Source organism: Squalius cephalus (assembly GCF_949319135.1).
Source record: "Squalius cephalus genome assembly, chromosome: 18".
Taxonomy (NCBI): domain Eukaryota; kingdom Metazoa; phylum Chordata; class Actinopteri; order Cypriniformes; family Leuciscidae; genus Squalius; species Squalius cephalus.
The window spans coordinates 15,230,299-15,248,077 of NC_137139.1; the positions used below are offsets into that span (position 1 = coordinate 15,230,299).

General features: G+C 33.9%; 2 protein-coding genes across 3 annotated transcripts in view; one reads left to right on the forward strand and one right to left on the reverse strand.

Moving 5' to 3' along the window:
* Positions 1-1,279: 1,279 nt before the first annotated feature.
* Positions 1,280-11,527, reverse strand: LOC307145861 (mitogen-activated protein kinase 14A). Its single transcript, XM_079849479.1, has 13 exons — positions 11,396-11,527; positions 8,762-9,043; positions 7,252-7,381; positions 5,171-5,229; positions 4,785-4,896; positions 4,592-4,621; positions 3,590-3,637; positions 2,729-2,843; positions 2,547-2,618; positions 2,398-2,477; positions 2,230-2,308; positions 1,799-1,972; positions 1,280-1,643 (listed from the first exon to the last, which is right to left on the reverse strand). Exons 2-13 carry the CDS (start codon positions 8,878-8,880, stop codon positions 1,582-1,584), a joined length of 1,080 nt encoding a protein of 359 aa, XP_079705605.1. The 5' UTR covers positions 8,881-9,043; positions 11,396-11,527; the 3' UTR covers positions 1,280-1,581.
* A 4,636-nt stretch (positions 11,528-16,163) lies between these two features.
* Positions 16,164-17,779, forward strand: part of plxnb1a (plexin b1a) — a 77,321-nt gene continuing 75,705 nt past the window's right edge. For both annotated transcript variants that reach the window (XM_079849447.1, XM_079849448.1), the window contains exon 1: positions 16,164-16,539. The gene's annotated coding sequence lies outside the window, so the exon portion shown is untranslated. The remainder of the gene's footprint in view (positions 16,540-17,779) is intronic.

The window sequence follows — 17,779 nt, forward strand, 5'->3', positions numbered from 1 at the left end:
TAATATGGAATTGCATTGGACTGGTAAAGAGTGTTGGTCGTGACAGGAGGGCCTTCACTCAAGGAGACAATATGATGAACACGTCTAAGAATGTTCCACATATGGTTGAAATACCATCATTTACCTAGAAAGATAACATTCTGGGAGTCAACTATAAAGGAGAAAGGATGCCCTCCCTTCACTGTCACACTCTGCAGCCACACTGTCTGACTGTCCGACTGCTGGCCTTTTCTTGCAAGAAAATAAACCTCATCAAAGACTATTGGAAATGTTTGTCTTTTATTCAGTGAATTTTGTTTGTCACCACACCTCCCTGAAGGTTCTCGAGGTGACGGTAAAGCGACTCAAATTTGGCCTTACTCGTAGCCCAGCCTCCCTCATAGTCATACCATTGATTAAGACATGGGCAACTAGAGTGGCTTGAATTTCATCTGAGACTGCTTGTCTTCTTGCCCTTCCTCCTCCTCCTTCTCCTCCTCCTCCTCCTTCTCCTCCTTATCCTCGATCTCTTCCTTCATGTCTTTCTGGATCCATTGTTCCAAAACTCAATAAACTGATTTGGGCCCTTTTATCTATCTATTGAAGGATCTGATTGATGTGTTAAATTTTGACTCTTAGTGTTTCCACTTGGGTAATTGTGTGCTAACTGAGCTGAAGCTGTGCTGACTTGAGTGAACAATATTGAATGCTAGTGCTTTATACATGACAACATGGTGTAGGCAATGAGAAATGAAGGGATTTGTGTGTAGAGTTTTGCAGTGACAGTTCAACAAATCTGACTCATGTGTCAAAACAGGGAATAGTGTTTATAGATTAGTGAAATGGGTGTGCTTCTTGATAAATGGCATTATGGTTTTGAAATTTTAATTCAAAAGCCTGGTTATAGTGTTTAAGCAATCGAGAAAAACTGTAATACCACATTATAAATTGAGTCTTAATAGCTACAAAAAACTATAGATCAATGCCTTTTAAATTTAATTTTAGGATAATGAGGATAAACAGTTAATATTCAATGTTGATAGTTTATAGGCTACTTTATTGTAAGGTGCCAGTATTACAGTGTAATTATACATAAGTACTGAGTAATAAAAATTAAGAATACATGTACTTACTATAGGGCCAGTATATGGGTTAATTGCATGTAATTATGCATAATTTATAGTTATTACTACATGTAAAATGTATAACTGACATATACACAAATAAAGTGTTACCTCAATATAATATTAATATTAAAAGTCGATATAATTTTATATAATATAATATAAAACAGCACAAAGACATCCACAAAAAAAAAATCATTTATTTGTTACACTTTTATCTTTCCTCATTTCATTATTTTAAAATACTTGATTCTTTAAAAGTTTGTTTACACACTTGATGTAGTCAGTATCTATGTTTGAAGATAGCCAGTTAAGTGTTTGATAACAAAAAAGGATTTATATCTAGATATCGAGTAAACTGTGCTTGATAACAACAGGTGTTAAAGATATCTAATGGTGTTTGTTAAAGAAGCGAACAATAGTTGATCAGTGTCTGTAATTCTTTAGAGTGCTGTCCTGGTGATGTAAAGATGAGGTATTATGTTGCAGTCACTCTGGGGTTGTCTGGGTCAAATGTCATGATCTCCATGTGGATAAGACCTGTGAGACATAAAAAAGGCAGAGTAGCTTTAAATATAAATATACCTCAATTTAGAAATATATTTAAAGCAGGTTCAACGGAGTGCCAGAGTACAGAAGACATTTTAAATGTTAAATAAGACAAGAGTTTTGTGTGTGTATGTATATGCTCTCACTCTTCCATTCGCTGACGGCCAGATCCAGACTCTCAAAAGAATCATCGTATGCAGGAGACACAGGCTCGTTTTCAGGGTCGTGGAACTCAGACAGATATGGATGTGAAAGACCGTTTTTTGCTGTAAGTCTGACCTCCGGGTCCAAAACCAGCATGCCTTCCAACAGATCGACGGCTGTAGATGGAACACGCATTAAATCAAAGATGAATTACAGTTTAAGATGCAACAGATGGGACGAAGCCAAAATAATAACAGCTATCATTGCAATATAGTAGCTAATGTAGTAGTCTACCACTAGAGGGCGACTTTTACCCATTCAAAACAATGCAATATCACACACATTAAGCTGTTAGTTAATAATTACTGGGTCTATTGGTTTTAGGTTTAAAATGTTTATAAAAGTGAAACCAATATGGGAGTTGTGAACATACCAGTAGGATCCACACCAGAAAAGACCTCTTTGAAAGCCTTTTTCTTTTGGACTGGAAGTGAGCGGACATATGACTGAGCCTGCCAACACATCAATACAATAACGACAAACAGACTCGAAAAATATTCCTAAAATAGACAATAACAGATGTCTGACGGTATATGCCTACATCTTTGCTTTGCATTTTCATAACAAGCGTTGAGTTTGGTGTGCCTGTCAGGCTGAGGATCTTCTTCAGCTGGTCAATACCTAAACAATAACGTTAAGGAATAGGCACTCTTTTGCTTGACAGAAAAAGCGAGGAAAGAGAAAGGATACTGTCACTGCCTGGGAAAAGCACCTCTCCCGTTATCATCTCGGCCAGGATGCAGCCAGCAGACCAAACATCAACTGAACAAAGAACAGTACAATTGTGACAAAAGACTAGTGACTTAAAACTCTTTAAATCGCCTTTTACACAATGTGTTGGACGGGTCAATAATTAAAGGGTCAAAGGTCACCTGTTTGAGTATAATGCATCCAGTTGAATATGACTTCGGGGGCTCTGTACCAGCGTGTCACCACATAGCCCGTCATCTCAGTTTCCGCGTGTCTTGCCAGTCCAAAGTCCAGAATCTAACAAATAGTGTAAGAAACAGGCCACATAAGCCACTTATCCACCATCGGACAAAACCTTTCTTATTGCTTAAAGGGATATGCAGAGAAGGAGACAAGAGGCTGTTTTTTGAATGGATGTCAATGGAGGAGCACCATGCTAAAAAAAAACACACTTTTGTGAGGAAATAGCTTATAATTTAATGAATCGACAGCTTGTCCGCCACTCTTCAGCATGTTTGCTCTTAAACATTACACACTCTTAAATGATTCAGTTTACGGCACTTCTCATTCATTTCTATGGTATCCGCAAACAGTGATCGACTGTTGCACAACTCTGAAACCAAATTCAATGACATGAAGGCTGTACTGTGATTGGTTATCAAGAAACACCTGATCCAAGTTAGCCGTTACGCTTTTTCCAATGGTAGAGCCGCGTATCTCCCAATAATAATAGGCTACCATCTCTGCCGTTACTGACAGACTGGGAATAGAGGTGCTGCAACAATGTCAAATATGTGAAAAATAATGTTTTAAACATTCAAGCATGAAAACCTATTCTAGTAGAGTACAAAAACAAAATCAATACTTTGAAAAAGTGCATAATATGGCCTCTTTAAATACATTTAAAAAATGGTCAAGGAATGAGGAAAGGTTTTATGAGGGGAAAAAAGCAGTAGTGAAACAAATGATCATTTTTGTAATATTATTTGGAATATATTTACTATTATTTTGCTGATCATTTATTTTCTGATCATTATGTTTACCTTTAATTCACAGTTTTCATCCACTGCGAGGTTACTAGGCTTAAGATCCTGAAACAAGATACTAGTGTCATTTCATCATGTTTTTTCAGGGTTTCATCATATTCCAAAGTTAATCAGAATTTGGTCATATTCTGATTATTTAAGTGACATGGATATAAATGAACCTAATATATTATTTACAATTTTACAAACATTAAAAGAAACAATGAGCTACAGTGCATTTGTAATAATCTCATGACTACATTTTGCATTTAATCATGCTTTTATGTAGTACTGTTACGGACAAACTATAGACATATATATATATATATATATATATATATATATATATATATATATATATATATATAGCCTATATACACACACACACACACACACACACACACACACACACACACACACACACACTACAGTTAAATAGTTTAGGCTCAGTAAGATTTTTTTTATTAGATACTTTTAAAAGATACTTTTATTCAGCAAGGATGCATTAAATTGATCAAAAGTGACAGTAAAGACATTTATAATGTTAAAAAGGATTGCAATTTCAAATAAATGTTGTTCTTTTGAACCTTCTATTCATCAAAGAATCTCGTAATTAAAAAAAAAGAGTTTACACCAAAATATTAGGCAGCACAACTGATTTCAACATTTACAATATCAGAAATATTTCTTGAGCATCAAATCTGCATATTAGAATGATTTCTGAAGGATCATGTGACACTGAAGACTGGAGTAATGATGCTGAAAATTCAGCTTTGCATCACAGGAATAAATTACATTTCAAAATATATTAAAATAGAAAACAGTTATTTTAATTTGTATTAATATTTCACAATATTACTGTTTTTACTGTATCAAATAAATGCAAACCTGGTGAGCAAAAAAATACTTTTTTTTTTCAAAAACATAAAAACAATTTTACCAACCCCAAACTTTTGAACGGTAGTGTATATTTATGACTCTATGAATAAACAGGCAATATTTACTCTACATAATACATACCCGATGAATAATCCCAGCAGAATGGATATACTAAGGAAAAACATATTATTAGCTGCAATATCATTCAATATTCATGTTTCAATGCCATCAAAAAGTGGTATACAAGGAAGTTAGTGTATGACATCTATCGAAGGCATCAAGAACGGAGATACAGAAGAATGAAAGAGTTTCAATGAATAGAAATAAGGCAGACCTTGAGTCCTCGCAGTATCTGATAGAACAGGTATATGATGACTTTGCTGGTTAATTGTTTCTTCTTCATTATGTGGCTAAGATCCTGAGCTACAAATGGCATCACCATATAGCTGGGGAAAAAACATTAGAAAATGTAAGCATTTCAGTATCACTGAAGTTTGTAAATTAGTGAAGCTGGAGTTTAAAAAAAAAATTGAAATTGAAATTGAAATAAAATCGCACAAACCAACTTTAAATGGCCATAAAACCTCTGTATGGAGCACATCCTCTCACTCACACACAAACACATCCACACATATGCATGCATGCACTGCATCCCTCAGCCTGTCATGACAAGCGCAAGATTTCTGCACAGGAATGCATTCTGTTCATCCCCACACTCACAAAGTATCAAATTTCTCCAGCGAGGAATGAGGGGTGAAGACATTAAGGAGGCAGATCACCTACAGGAAGAAAAATACATTCAGAAATAGTCTGTGCATTACCAATTAATGAATTGTTAAACATCACTCATTATGATTCGAAGGACAATATAATTTATCCCAAGAATGGAAGAATAGCACATACAGTATTTGTTAGTTTTCTTTTTGTTTCCCGCATAATATATCACGCATAATATATCACCTCAAATCATACATCTTCACCTAGTGAATGTCTAAGGGGACATGGGAAAAATTATATTTTTTAATGTTTTTGAATTCACTTGCACAACTTTTCGTTCCCTCAAGGAATGTTGTGTTCACTAGAGAAACTTTGTTTTCGCTGGCAAAACTTTGGTCTGTACCCGCTAAACGTTTACCTTCCCTTGAGAAACTCAAAAGTGGGAGAACGCAAAAGTTTTGCATTCATTAACAAAGTGCAACACTGGTGATGGAAATAATATGAGGTAGGATAAATAACTATATTCTTTGTGTTATATCATTATATCATTGCTTTTCCAAGCAAATTAAAAATTCCTCAGGGGAATTAGTGGAGCGGCTAAGTGCTTTGGCAGAATCGTTCAGTTTATGATACAAGCGTGAAAATTGGCATGAGCAGTCTCCATGGGTCACTTGACAAGAAAATTGTCCGAGCCACTTGAAATTTCAAGATGGCGGCAATTTTTCAAGATGGCCAACACCTTAGTGGAGCAGTTAAGTGATATAGTGGTTTATTTGGTGATACAAGCATGAAAATTGGCATGAGCAATCTCTGTGGGTCACTTGACAATAAGCCACCTACAGCTACTTGAAATTTCAAGATGGCGGCCATTTTTCAAGATGGCCACCACCTTAGTGGAGCAATTAGGCTTAAGAAATTATTTAGTTGGTGATACAAGCATGAACCTAATTGCTCCACTAAGGTGGTGGCCATCTTGAAAAATGGCCGCCATCTTGAAATTTCAAGTAGCTGTGGGTGGCTTATTGTCTAGTGACCATCAGAGATTGCTCATGCCAATTTTCATGCTTGTATCACCAAATAAACCACTATATCACTTAACTGCTCCACTAAGGTGTCGGCCATCTTGAAAAATGAAAAATCTTGAAATTTCAAGTGGCTCGGACAATTTTCTTGTCAAGTGACCCATGGAGACTGCTCATGCCAATTTTCACGCTTGTATCATAAACTGAACGATTATATCACTTAGCCGCTCCACTAAATGCAAAAGCATTGAAATAATAGAGTTTTCCTCCCATCTCATTTTTTTCCCCATTACCGTGATTAAAATTTTTTCAAGGTCCAACAATTTGACCAGATTAGTGTTGTGTTTATACTCCTCCTATAAAGTGTGTCCAATCTTTAGATCCTCTTCAAACCAAGCCTCACTAACAGATTTGGATTTAAAGGGATAGTTCACCGAAAAATGTAATTTATTTATTCATGCTCAATTTCTTCCTACTGTTGAACATAAAGGAAGATATTTAGTAGAATGTTGGTAACTAAACAGCTACTGTTCCCCATTGGCTTCCATAGTATAAAATACATTACTGTTTATATACTATTTATGCAGCCCTGAATGTACTTTTGTGCTTGATCCCATAATTGCTGCTTGCAGATAAATGTTTATTTGCTGTTGTTTAAAAAAATTCCAGTGACTTAACTGGAATTTGAAAAGAGGATAACATATTGCATAAATTATTCTTAAAACTCTTGCTTGAAACCTGCATCAGTGTGAGGTCAGGCGTACTGTTTACTAAGCACAGAAACTGGTTTGAGAAGATAAAGGGGGGCTTTCACAACAGTAGTATCATGAAATCTTTTCATTCTCTTTCAATTGACAGAAGGATTATGATGCTATAACAAACTACATGCATACAAAACAAATGTTAAAGCTCTGGTCAAAATGATGGATGAAAGTTCATCAATTATGAGGCTGTCATAAGGAAGACAGTAAAAAAAAAAACCCTATGTAAATAGTCCAGAAACATACAATATTTAATCCTATCCTAGATTTATTGTCCTCTTCTTGGGAATTTGAGACTTACATTGTCGTGTTGGATGTGACGGAGCAGCCGGAGCTCTCTGTAGGCGCGTTTAGCATGGGTCAGAGACTGGAATGGTCTGTAAAGCTTTTTAATGGCGACCCTTTCCTTTGTCTTCTGGTCGACTGCAGAACTGCACAGAAGTTATCATTAGGAACCATCACATCACACATTCATTTGACATAAAATTAATTTTCACAGAAAAATCATCATATCATACATTTAACATACAGCTAAAAAACTAAAATATATTTTCACTATATTCAATCACGGTAAAGAAATGTTATAGAACTTAGAGCTAAATGTCGCTTTTCCTTGTTCACTTTCCAGTTATTATTACATATTTTATAAGAAATTATGTATAATTTTACTGTTTGATAATGAAAGGATGTGCATTTGATTGTTACATTTTTAGTTTATGCGTATATTTAAATAATAATAATAATAAAAGTTGCTGCCTTACATTTTTTAAGTACAATCAACTTGGATGTTTAAGTCATTTCAACTTAAATTACATGAAACTAACTTTAAAAAATGAGTTGAATCTTATATAATTTATATAAAAAAAGTTGCTATATACTATATAGTGTATACAGTTAATATACAGTTAAAATATACAGCTAAAGGCCATGACTTAAAAATTGTGTTTTCTTTTTTTTTAAATAGCTTTTATTTTATTTGTTTGGACATTTTTATATTATCACAAGGTCTGATTCCAATATCAAAACAAATGTGGTATTTAAAGCATATTCTTTACATTAAAAAAAAAAATTGTCTGTAAATTTTAATGTTTTATTGGTTGTTTTAACATCTGGCAAAAGGACAGTTGGAGATTAGCTAATACTGGCACATAATTAATGTGTATTGTCCTTATAAATTAATAAAAGTATACAGGCTCATAACTGAAGAGAGCTATATTGATTGAGACAGTGTCAGTATTTTGGTGGAATTTCTGTTATCAGCAAACGTGATGAAACCTGTCCCTCAGGTATGCGAGTCCACAGCTGTTTATTTTACCTAAGGCTCACTCTCAAGTCTATGTCATAGATGCACATTGCATATTACTATATGCATTACATTTTTAAATATTACTAAATATTACATATTATCATATTACTGAATCTCTACATCTGCATAATGAACATAACAGTAGTTTGTGGTGCTCGACAGTACTGTTTGTAAAAACAATGATGCATTATGCAAACTCAAGACATAGAATCTACTACATTACTTTACTGTTAATTTACTGTTTCCTATTAGAATAGTCGAAATTGAATAGGGCTATGTTCATATGCTTCATATATCCAAATCATTTCCAGAATTTCCCTTTATATCTATGTATAAAACACTTTAATAGGCTATAGGCTATACAAATCTTTTAATATCTCTTATTTGCCCAACGCCATAATATAAATTCTACTTATCATGTGGAGTATAACCCCCCCCTTAGCATATAAGCTCCCTTTTCACATATATAAATCTGACCTACAGTAGCATAAGCCCCCTTTCTTACCATACAGTCCCATAGGCTCCAGTGCCAACGGGCTTGAGTGAGGTGTATCGGTCAGGAACATCCCATGTAGTTTTCTGGATCTCCAGGCTGTGGAATCCCGCTTTCAGAGGTGAAGCCATGGAGACGTGCACCTTACTCTTCGTGTCCACTTCCGTCGAAGCGCACTGTTCGACCACTCGGATTGATCACAGTGACCCAGGTGAGCGCCAGTCAGAGTCGCGAGGACACGCCCACCTCCACGCACCTTCACCGTCACGTGATGAAGGTGAGGGTCCTTGTGTTCTGCTCAACCAAAATAACAACAAAAATGATTATGACAGTTATTTGTCTTTTGCGTCGAATAAACCTGACTGTCGTCTGTCTTTATTCCTCAACAACAACGTGTTGAACTTCCAGGAAGTTGAGGGTTTTATTGACCTCTAGGCTACCATAAAAATGTAAATGTAATAGACTGAACAAAATATCAGGAAGAATTTGAAAGCTCTTTGAGGGAGATTCCATTTAGAGCCATAGTAACTGTATAACTATTGTGTTTTGGTCGAAACTATGACAGCTTTTTGTACTGGAAAATATTAAAACATTTGTCCTAGTAGCCTAGGCCTAATATTTTCTGCACTTTCTGATAAGACTATGTAGGTTTTAAAACATATAATATCGTATAAAAACATACGGTAGGCTAGGCTATGTTTACACGACAACGATGTAGGCTAGATAAAAACGGAAACGTTTTTCGTACACACGACAACGTTGTCAAGACGATCCCCGTTCACACATCCGTGAAAACAACTAAAACATCTGTAGCCTATTGTAATAAAAAAAAAAATAATAATAATAATACAATGATACATAATCATTCAAAGTAAAAAATAAACTAAACTAAAATACAAAGTAAATAAAGTAAAATAAATAAAACAATGCCAGAGGACAAGAAAAAAATATAACAAACAACAGAAAAAGGGTGCTACTTCATACAACATCATAGGCTATATCTGCTTAAAATGCTATAAGCTCTGATTGCCTTTTTACTTGTGCAATACAACACAGAACAATAAAGCTTGAAATCATTTTTAAAGCCAGAAAAGTTAGGTTTGGAGTCAGACCATTTCATTTTATGAATGTAAAACTTTCCATTAATATTAAAAATTGTATGAAGTATGCCTTATCTTTCTCAATCCCATGATCAATAAAGTGTAGTCTATCATTAAAGGGATAGTTCACTTTGAAATTAAATTGTGGTATGTTTTAGCTTACCTCAAGGGCATCCAAGATGTAGGTGTCTTTTTTTCCGCAGTAGTTTCAATGTTGATATTTTTAGGTCAAACCGTTCTTGTCTGTCAGTCTTATAATGCAGGTCTGTGGCTCGTTTCGTGTCTTAGGCCATCAATGTGTACTTACGATGGGGAATTGTTTAATTTGGACGATGGGGAATTGTTTTAATTTGGACTCTGTGCATGCTCTTTGAGATAGTGACCATAGACCTGCATTATAGGACTGACAGACAAGAACGGTTTGACCTAAAAATATCAATATTGAAACTACTGTGGAAACAAAGACACCTACATCTTGGATGCCCTTGAGGTAAGCTAAAACATACCAAAATTTAATTTCAAAGTGAACTATCCCTTTAAGTCAAATTCACTCAGCTGCAAATCCGCTACTCATGCCAGGCCAGTAGTTGGCGATGTCACTTTGTGAACATGTAGCCTAATACGAATGCGCATGACAACACAGTTGTGCACAAAAGCGCATTTTTGTAGTTTACAAAGAGAAAAACTTGCAGTTTGAAACCCTTTTTCAAAAGTTTGGTCCCCTAAACGCAGTTGTCGTGTAAATGAACGGCCAAAACGCATAAAAAGTTTTCCATTTTTAGTTGAAATCGGTGTCGTGTAAACAGGCCTCTCAGTTGTCATACTTTTTACTTTAATGTGTATTTCTCTGGGTATAGCTTTATGTTATAAGTGCGGCAGGGCACTATTTGTCACACTATTTGGGGTAAGTTGTCACAATGGAACCTTTTAAACCATCTGTTAAAGACTTTTAAAACAAAATGCATAGTTATATAGCATATAGACTACAGTTCAAATTTTTTGCAAGATTTCTTTTTAAGGAAATGAATGCTTAATTCATCAAGGGTGCATTAAATTGAACAAAAGTGACATTAAAGACGTTTTCATTGAAAATTCTGTTTCAAATAAATGCTGTCTGAATGTTCTATTCATCAAAGATTCCTGAATTTATTTTTAAATAAAAAAATATTAAGCAGCACAACTGTATTTATCATTGATAATAAGAAATGTTTCTTGAACACCAAATCAGCATTAGAACGATTTCTGAAGGATCATGTGACACTGAAGACCAGGGGACCCTGATCCTGATCCGACTTGGTGAGCATAAGAGACTTCTTTAAAGAACATCTTACGGACCCCAAACTTTTCAGCAGTATTGTCTCTTGTGTAGCCTGATCTTTGACCTGACGTTATAAGGTCTGGTCAAGAACCTCCCACTTAGACAGCAAGAGACCATCATACATGCTGTTTATTCCTTAGCACTGTGGGAAAATTTATAACGTATAATAATGTTGTGGCAGTCTCAAATAAAACTTTGATTATCATTTAGAGATTTGATGTCACTAACCTTGCAAACTTTAATCTTCAAAAGCGATTATTTCATCTTCAAAAGCACCCGCTGTATTACTCCGACTTTGTAACTCAACTTTGTTTCCAGACAGAGTGATAAAAAGGAAATCAGATTGAAACTTATTACATCAAGAAAGTGTTTTCCAGATTTGTGTGCAGTATGGATCAGACCGTGGGCGGAGTGTGTGATGTTTGAGGCGGAGACTAATGTATGACATCCAGCATGACCATAGAGCAAATGAGCAAAGGACAAGACATGAAGAGATGACATTCACTGCTGGCATAGGGTAAAGTGTGCCGTGATGATGATGATCATCATCATCAGTCCCACACAGGCCTACGTTGGCATTGCTTCAGATAATATGACTCATTGTTATTTGTCAAGAGAGTCATGAGGTTCTGGGAAACATTAGTTCAAGCTGCACAAAAATTGGCTCATTGGTCATTTGAAAACTGAAAATTGTTTCATTTACTCTCGCGCTCATGTCGTTCACAAAGGAAGACACATTTGACAAGATCCAGCATTTGCCAAGGTAGGGTTTGTCAGAAAGGATTTATAAGGCGGGGTTTAGCAATGGGTCAATTCTGAGGTGATTCAGCTACATGTGTTTTCCACATACAGGTGTTACATCAAACAGAGGTGGTGTTTGCAGATTCCTCTTCTTCTGGCTTCAGTGTGTAAGAAAACACTGGATTTCAGGGGAATAAATAGACTCTCTCACAGAAGGTCAAAGGTCAGTTCTTCAAGGCAGAGAACTTCCACAAGCATTCAAACACGCAAAAACATGTATCATATAAAACAAATACACACACACATTCACTTTTCTGCATTTCTCCTCTTTTCTAGCTTGCTTCCTAATCTGGTTAACTAAAAACCTGGCATTTATATGTTATGAATATTGTTGGATCTTTTGAAAGTCGCTTTGGAGAAAAGTGTCTGCTAAATGCAGTAAATGTAAATATGAATGTTTATGGATATAAAATCCTATTTAATGCATTTAGAAGACACTTTATCCAAAGCGACTTTGGATAAATGGACTCTTATTCATGTAAAATTATAACAGCATTTTTTTTGTGAATTAAAAAAAAAGTCTTATTTTTGTAGTACCTCAATGACAATGAAGGTTTTTGGGGCAGGTTGTTTAAGAAGATTAAAGAAAATTGTAATATACATATATATATATATATATATATATATATATATATATATATATATATATATATATATACTGTATATACTACTGGTCAAAAGTTTTAGATCTGTAAGATTTTTTATGTTTTTAAAAGAAGTCTCTTCTGCTCACCAAGGCTGCATTTATTTGATAAAAAACAATAAAAAAAACAGTAATATTGTGAAATATTATGACAATTTAAAATGACTGTTTTCTATTTTAATATATTTTAAACTGTAATTTATTCCTCAGATGAAAGCTGAATTTTCAGCATCAGTCTTCAGTGTCACATGGTCCTTCAGAAATCATTAATATGCTGACTTTATGCTAAAAAAAACATTCATTATTATTTTCAATGTTGAAAACAGTTGTGTACAATTTTTTTCCCAAAATTCTTTGATGAATAGAAAGTTCAAAAGAACAGCATTTATTTAAAACAGAATATTTTCTAACATTATAAATGTCTTTACTGTAACTTTTGATCAGTTTAACTCATCCTTGATGAATAAAAGTATTGATTTATTTTATTTTTATTTTACATGTTTTAAATTGTAATAATATTTCACAATATGACTGTTTTTGTTTGTATTTTTAATCAAATAAATGCAGCCTTGGTGAGCAGAAGATACTTCTTTTAAAAACATTAAAAATCTTACCGATCTAAAACTTTTGACCGGTAGTGTATATATATATATATATATATATATATATATATATATATATATATATATATATATTAATTACATAATTACAATTGTTTAAATTAGCAAAATTTTACAAAAGAATGGTTTGATATTGTTGTGTTTTTTCCTGTTATGAACTTCATGAACTGTTTTGTGTTTCACACAGGTGTTTTTTTTCTCAAGTCAATGTCAATATATCAATGTCAAATTACATTATAATAACTTATATAGGTCGCAAGTTATCAAAAATGGAAACCATTGTAAAACCAGCATTCCCCATTAATGTAAAATTGAGAAAAATATCAACTTATTTGGGCTTAAAAATCATAATCATAATATTCAATGTAGGCCTAGTAAATAGTGATACAACAATATATGTAGTCTTTTTAGACAAAGAATTGAATAGTGTCTAAAAGTCGGCTGTGTTTAATTAGGACCTATGCTACAATAATAAATTGAATATTTGACCAACAGTGGCCTCTTCTGGTTGTAGGCAGCATTACAAGTTTTAGGTGAGATTCATTTCTTTCTTTTCTCTTTTCTCTTTAGGTGTTTGAACAGAGTGTTTGTCCTTCCAATTCAGCTCAGTCAGGTAACGCTTAGTAAGTAAATGCCATTTTAGGGAGGATTGTAAATATATAATATATAAGTAGAAATCAATCTTGGCTTTAGGTCTCTTTGTCACGTCTGATATGTACTCAGAAAGTATCCATAACTGCAACACACGTATTCAAAACGTACACCATTACACAGTTATTTTCAAAGCAATTAAACCAGTGTGATATGGTCAAATAAACATGATGTGTTTGTGGAAAAGAGTGAGGCCTTGATGTCGGTTTACTTTGAAGGTGTGGGGGAGACGACTGCCCATGAGGCACAGAGGTGACAAGAGATTGGTTGTGTTTTTGTGATGCCCACTGTGAGGTGAATAGGGATTGGTCGCAGGACTGTGATGCTGGGCGAGAGGTGTGGCACGATTGGGTGTGTTTTCATGAATGTGTTTGTGTGTTCTTTCTTTGGCACACTGTGAACTCCCACCGCACAGACACACCCACTCAAACAAACACCTACTCAACACACCCACCATCTGTGTGACCATGAGCCCATACACTCAACATGGCTCTTCTTCTCTCTGGCTGTTCCACACATACAAATACAGGCAAAGGTATAATATTTAAAATAATAGATAATTAAATCATAATTAAATCAATTAAAAAATAAAGGTTGACTTATAACATTTCCCAAATAAATCAACTGATTTAAAATATTCTGCAGTTTTGTTTCCTACACTTTTTATTTGGCATTTACACTCAGTTTCATTGTTTGGATTGATAGTTAGGCCAAACATGACCTTGTCCCTGTCAGCCCCTCTATAAAGTTGAATGAGGCTTCCATTTCACATTGTAAGTGTTAAGAAGACCTAAATTGGCAATGATATAAGCTGATATAAGTGAATGTGAAATAAACAAGTAGACAGACAGATGATAGATAGATAGATAGATAGATAGATAGATAGATAGATAGATAGATAGATAGATAGATAGATAGATAGATAGATAGATAGATAGATAGATATTATATTAACAAACAAACAAACATGTTTTTGTTTAAATGTTATATTAACAAACAAACATGTTTTGTTTAAATGCTATATTAACAAACAAAACAAACAAACACATGTTTTGGTTTAAATGTTATATTAACTAAGAAAAATATAGGCCTACATGTTTTTGTTTAAATGTTATATTAAAAACAAACAAATATGTTTTGTTTAGAATGTTATATTAACAAACAAACAAACATGGTTCTGTTTAAATTATATATTAACAAAGAAAAAATATAGGCCTACATGTTTTTGTTTAAATGTTATATTAACAAACAAACTAACAAACAAACATGTTTTTGTTTAAATGTTATATTAACAAACAAACATGTTTTGTTTAAATGCTATATTAACAAACAAACAAACAAACACATGTTTTGGTTTAAATGTTATATTAACTAAGAAAAATATAGGCCTACATGTTTTTGTTTAAATGTTATATTAAAAACAAACAAATATGTTTTGTTTAGAATGTTATATTAACAAACAAACAAACATGGTTCTGTTTAAATTATATATTAACAAAGAAAAAATATAGGCCTACATGTTTTTGTTTAAATGTTATATTAACAAACAAACTAACAAACAAACATGTGTTTGTTTAAATGTTATATTAACAAACAAACAAACATGTTTTTGTTTAAATGTTATATTTACAAAGAAACAAATATAGGCCTACATGTTTTTGTTTAAATGTTATAGGCTACTAACAAACAAACATGTTTTGTTTAAATGTTATATTAACAAACAAACAAACAAACACGTTTTGGTTTAAATGTTATATTAACAAAGAAAAAATATAGGCCTACATGTTTTTGTTTAAATGTTATATTAAAAACAAACAAATATGTTTTGTTTAGAATGTTATATTAACAAACAAACAAACGTTTCTGTTTAAATTATAGCCTATATTAGCAAAGAAAAAATATAGGCCTACATGTTTTTGTTTAAATGTTATATTAACTAACAAACAAACATGTTTTTTTTTAATGTTATATTTACAAAGAAACAAATATAAGCCTACATGTTTTTGTTTAAATGTTATATTAACAAACAAACAAACAAATTTTGTTTAAATGTTATATTAACAAACAAACAAACAAACATGTTTCTGTTTAAATGTTATATTAATAAACACACAAGTCTTTGTTTGATCGTTATTGCATAACAAACAACCAGCACTTTTAAAAGTGTAGACTCTCAGAGAACATTTAGATGAATAATCACGGCTGTTTTTGTGTCTCTCGTGTATGGACTTGGACTAGGCGATGTCTGAAGCCCAGCCCTCTTCCATCAGCGGCCGCCGGGTCGCACTAGCGGACAATAACTCCACTGTGAACTGACGCTCACCTCCCGTTATTCCTCACCGAATTCACACAGAGCACAGCCGCGAATGATAGACAAGAGACGGGCTTCCCGGAGTTTGAGCGTCTAAAATACACTGGGACTCATTTCACTCATTAGGTTTTAGGAAATCATTCATTGCGTGGAGACAGACAGCGAGGGACAAACACACACACGTGTGTAACGTTACAGGGTCGGGCACAAGCGCTCCCGGTGAAGTTATAGACTGAAAGTCTCCTCGCTCGAGCGGATTAATCGGGATTCAAATCACTGCGAGTCTGTTGAAGGGGAAGCGTCGCGTTTTTTTCTTCCAAAGAAGATTTCATCGCTTTAAATGCAGGTAAGAAGATAATAACACTCTGTTGTTTTCAGACCTGCTGTGCATTTTACACTTTCTGTTGTTGCGTGTTAGATTTAATCTGTTATTACTGCACTTTAACTTCTGTGTTTTGCTGCTGATGAAATGTTTAGACGCAGATTATATCAGAGGCACAGAAGTTGCCAACACCTTTTATACCTGAATATGTCTGTGTCTTTATATAAGAACGCTTAATATATGAGCGTTTAAGTGAAAACGGCGCTTAAATGTCTCTCTCTCTCTCTCTCTCTCTCTCTCTCTCTCTCTCTCTCTCTCTCTCTCTCTCTCTCTCTCTCTCTCTCTCTCTCTATATATATATATATATATATATATATATATATATATATATATATATCTATCTATATATATATATATATATATATATATATATATATATATATATATATAGCCTATATATAGGCATACTGAACATTTTTACATGAATTAGCAAGAATTGTCAGTAGTCTAAGTCTGTAGGCTATTGTCATGTTGATGTGTAGTTGCTTTATTTAGATGGAGGAGCTCATTCAGTCTGCATGAGGTTGCAGTTGGAAAGAGGTTGTTTTGTTGCATAATTGTTGTTTTAATGTTTATGTTTACTCTGGTGTATCAGATTAGCCTACAGTATATTTATGATAAGGTGGTCAGGTTTTGTGAAACCTGTAGATCATCATCCCAATGAGATTGCTGTCAAGAACAGCTGCACTTAAAGCTGCACTCAGTCCTTTTTTCTAAATTAAAAAATTAAAGTAATGAATGGTGCGCATGTGAAATATCATTAAAAGGATGTAAACTAACATAATATGAAGATTCTAGACATATCGGCCTTCTAGATAAAGATTCAACATGGATCAGGCCATCCCTTCCTACCATGTTTGACTTAATCTGACCAGCATGCATTTGACTACATTGCAAGTACTTCTATTTCTGTTTCTAATAATATGTTTACTTTATACAGAGCTTTCAGCCAGTAGCCTACTTTACAAAGCTGTCCTAAGGGAAGGGAACAAGACAAACAGTTTCAATGTAAAGCAGTTAGTAAAAATTCATACACCCAGGCCAGTAGGTGTCAGTAAAGGAAAAAAAATACTGAGTGCACTTTAACAGTAATGGACTACTTGCACAACTACTTGCTCTGGGGATTTCAGCGGTAAAAGCGCATTATTACTACGTTTTATGGCTTTCAAATTATTAAGACAATGAATCATGTTCTCTGCGATAA

What these genes read in the sequence shown, in the direction of transcription:
- LOC307145861 (XM_079849479.1), bottom strand. Translation starts at nt 8,880, where the DNA reads ATGGCTTCACCTCTGAAAGCGGGATTCCACAGCCTGGAGATCCAGAAA. An exon ending in AGATACTGCGAGGACTCAAG is followed by an intron (nt 4,622 to 4,784) that starts GTCTGCCTTATT and finishes GTTTTTCCTTAG; the next exon opens with TATATCCATTCTGCTGGGAT. An exon ending in TGAAAATGCAAAGCAAAGAT is followed by an intron (nt 2,309 to 2,397) that starts GTAGGCATATAC and finishes ATGTGTTGGCAG; the next exon opens with GCTCAGTCATATGTCCGCTC.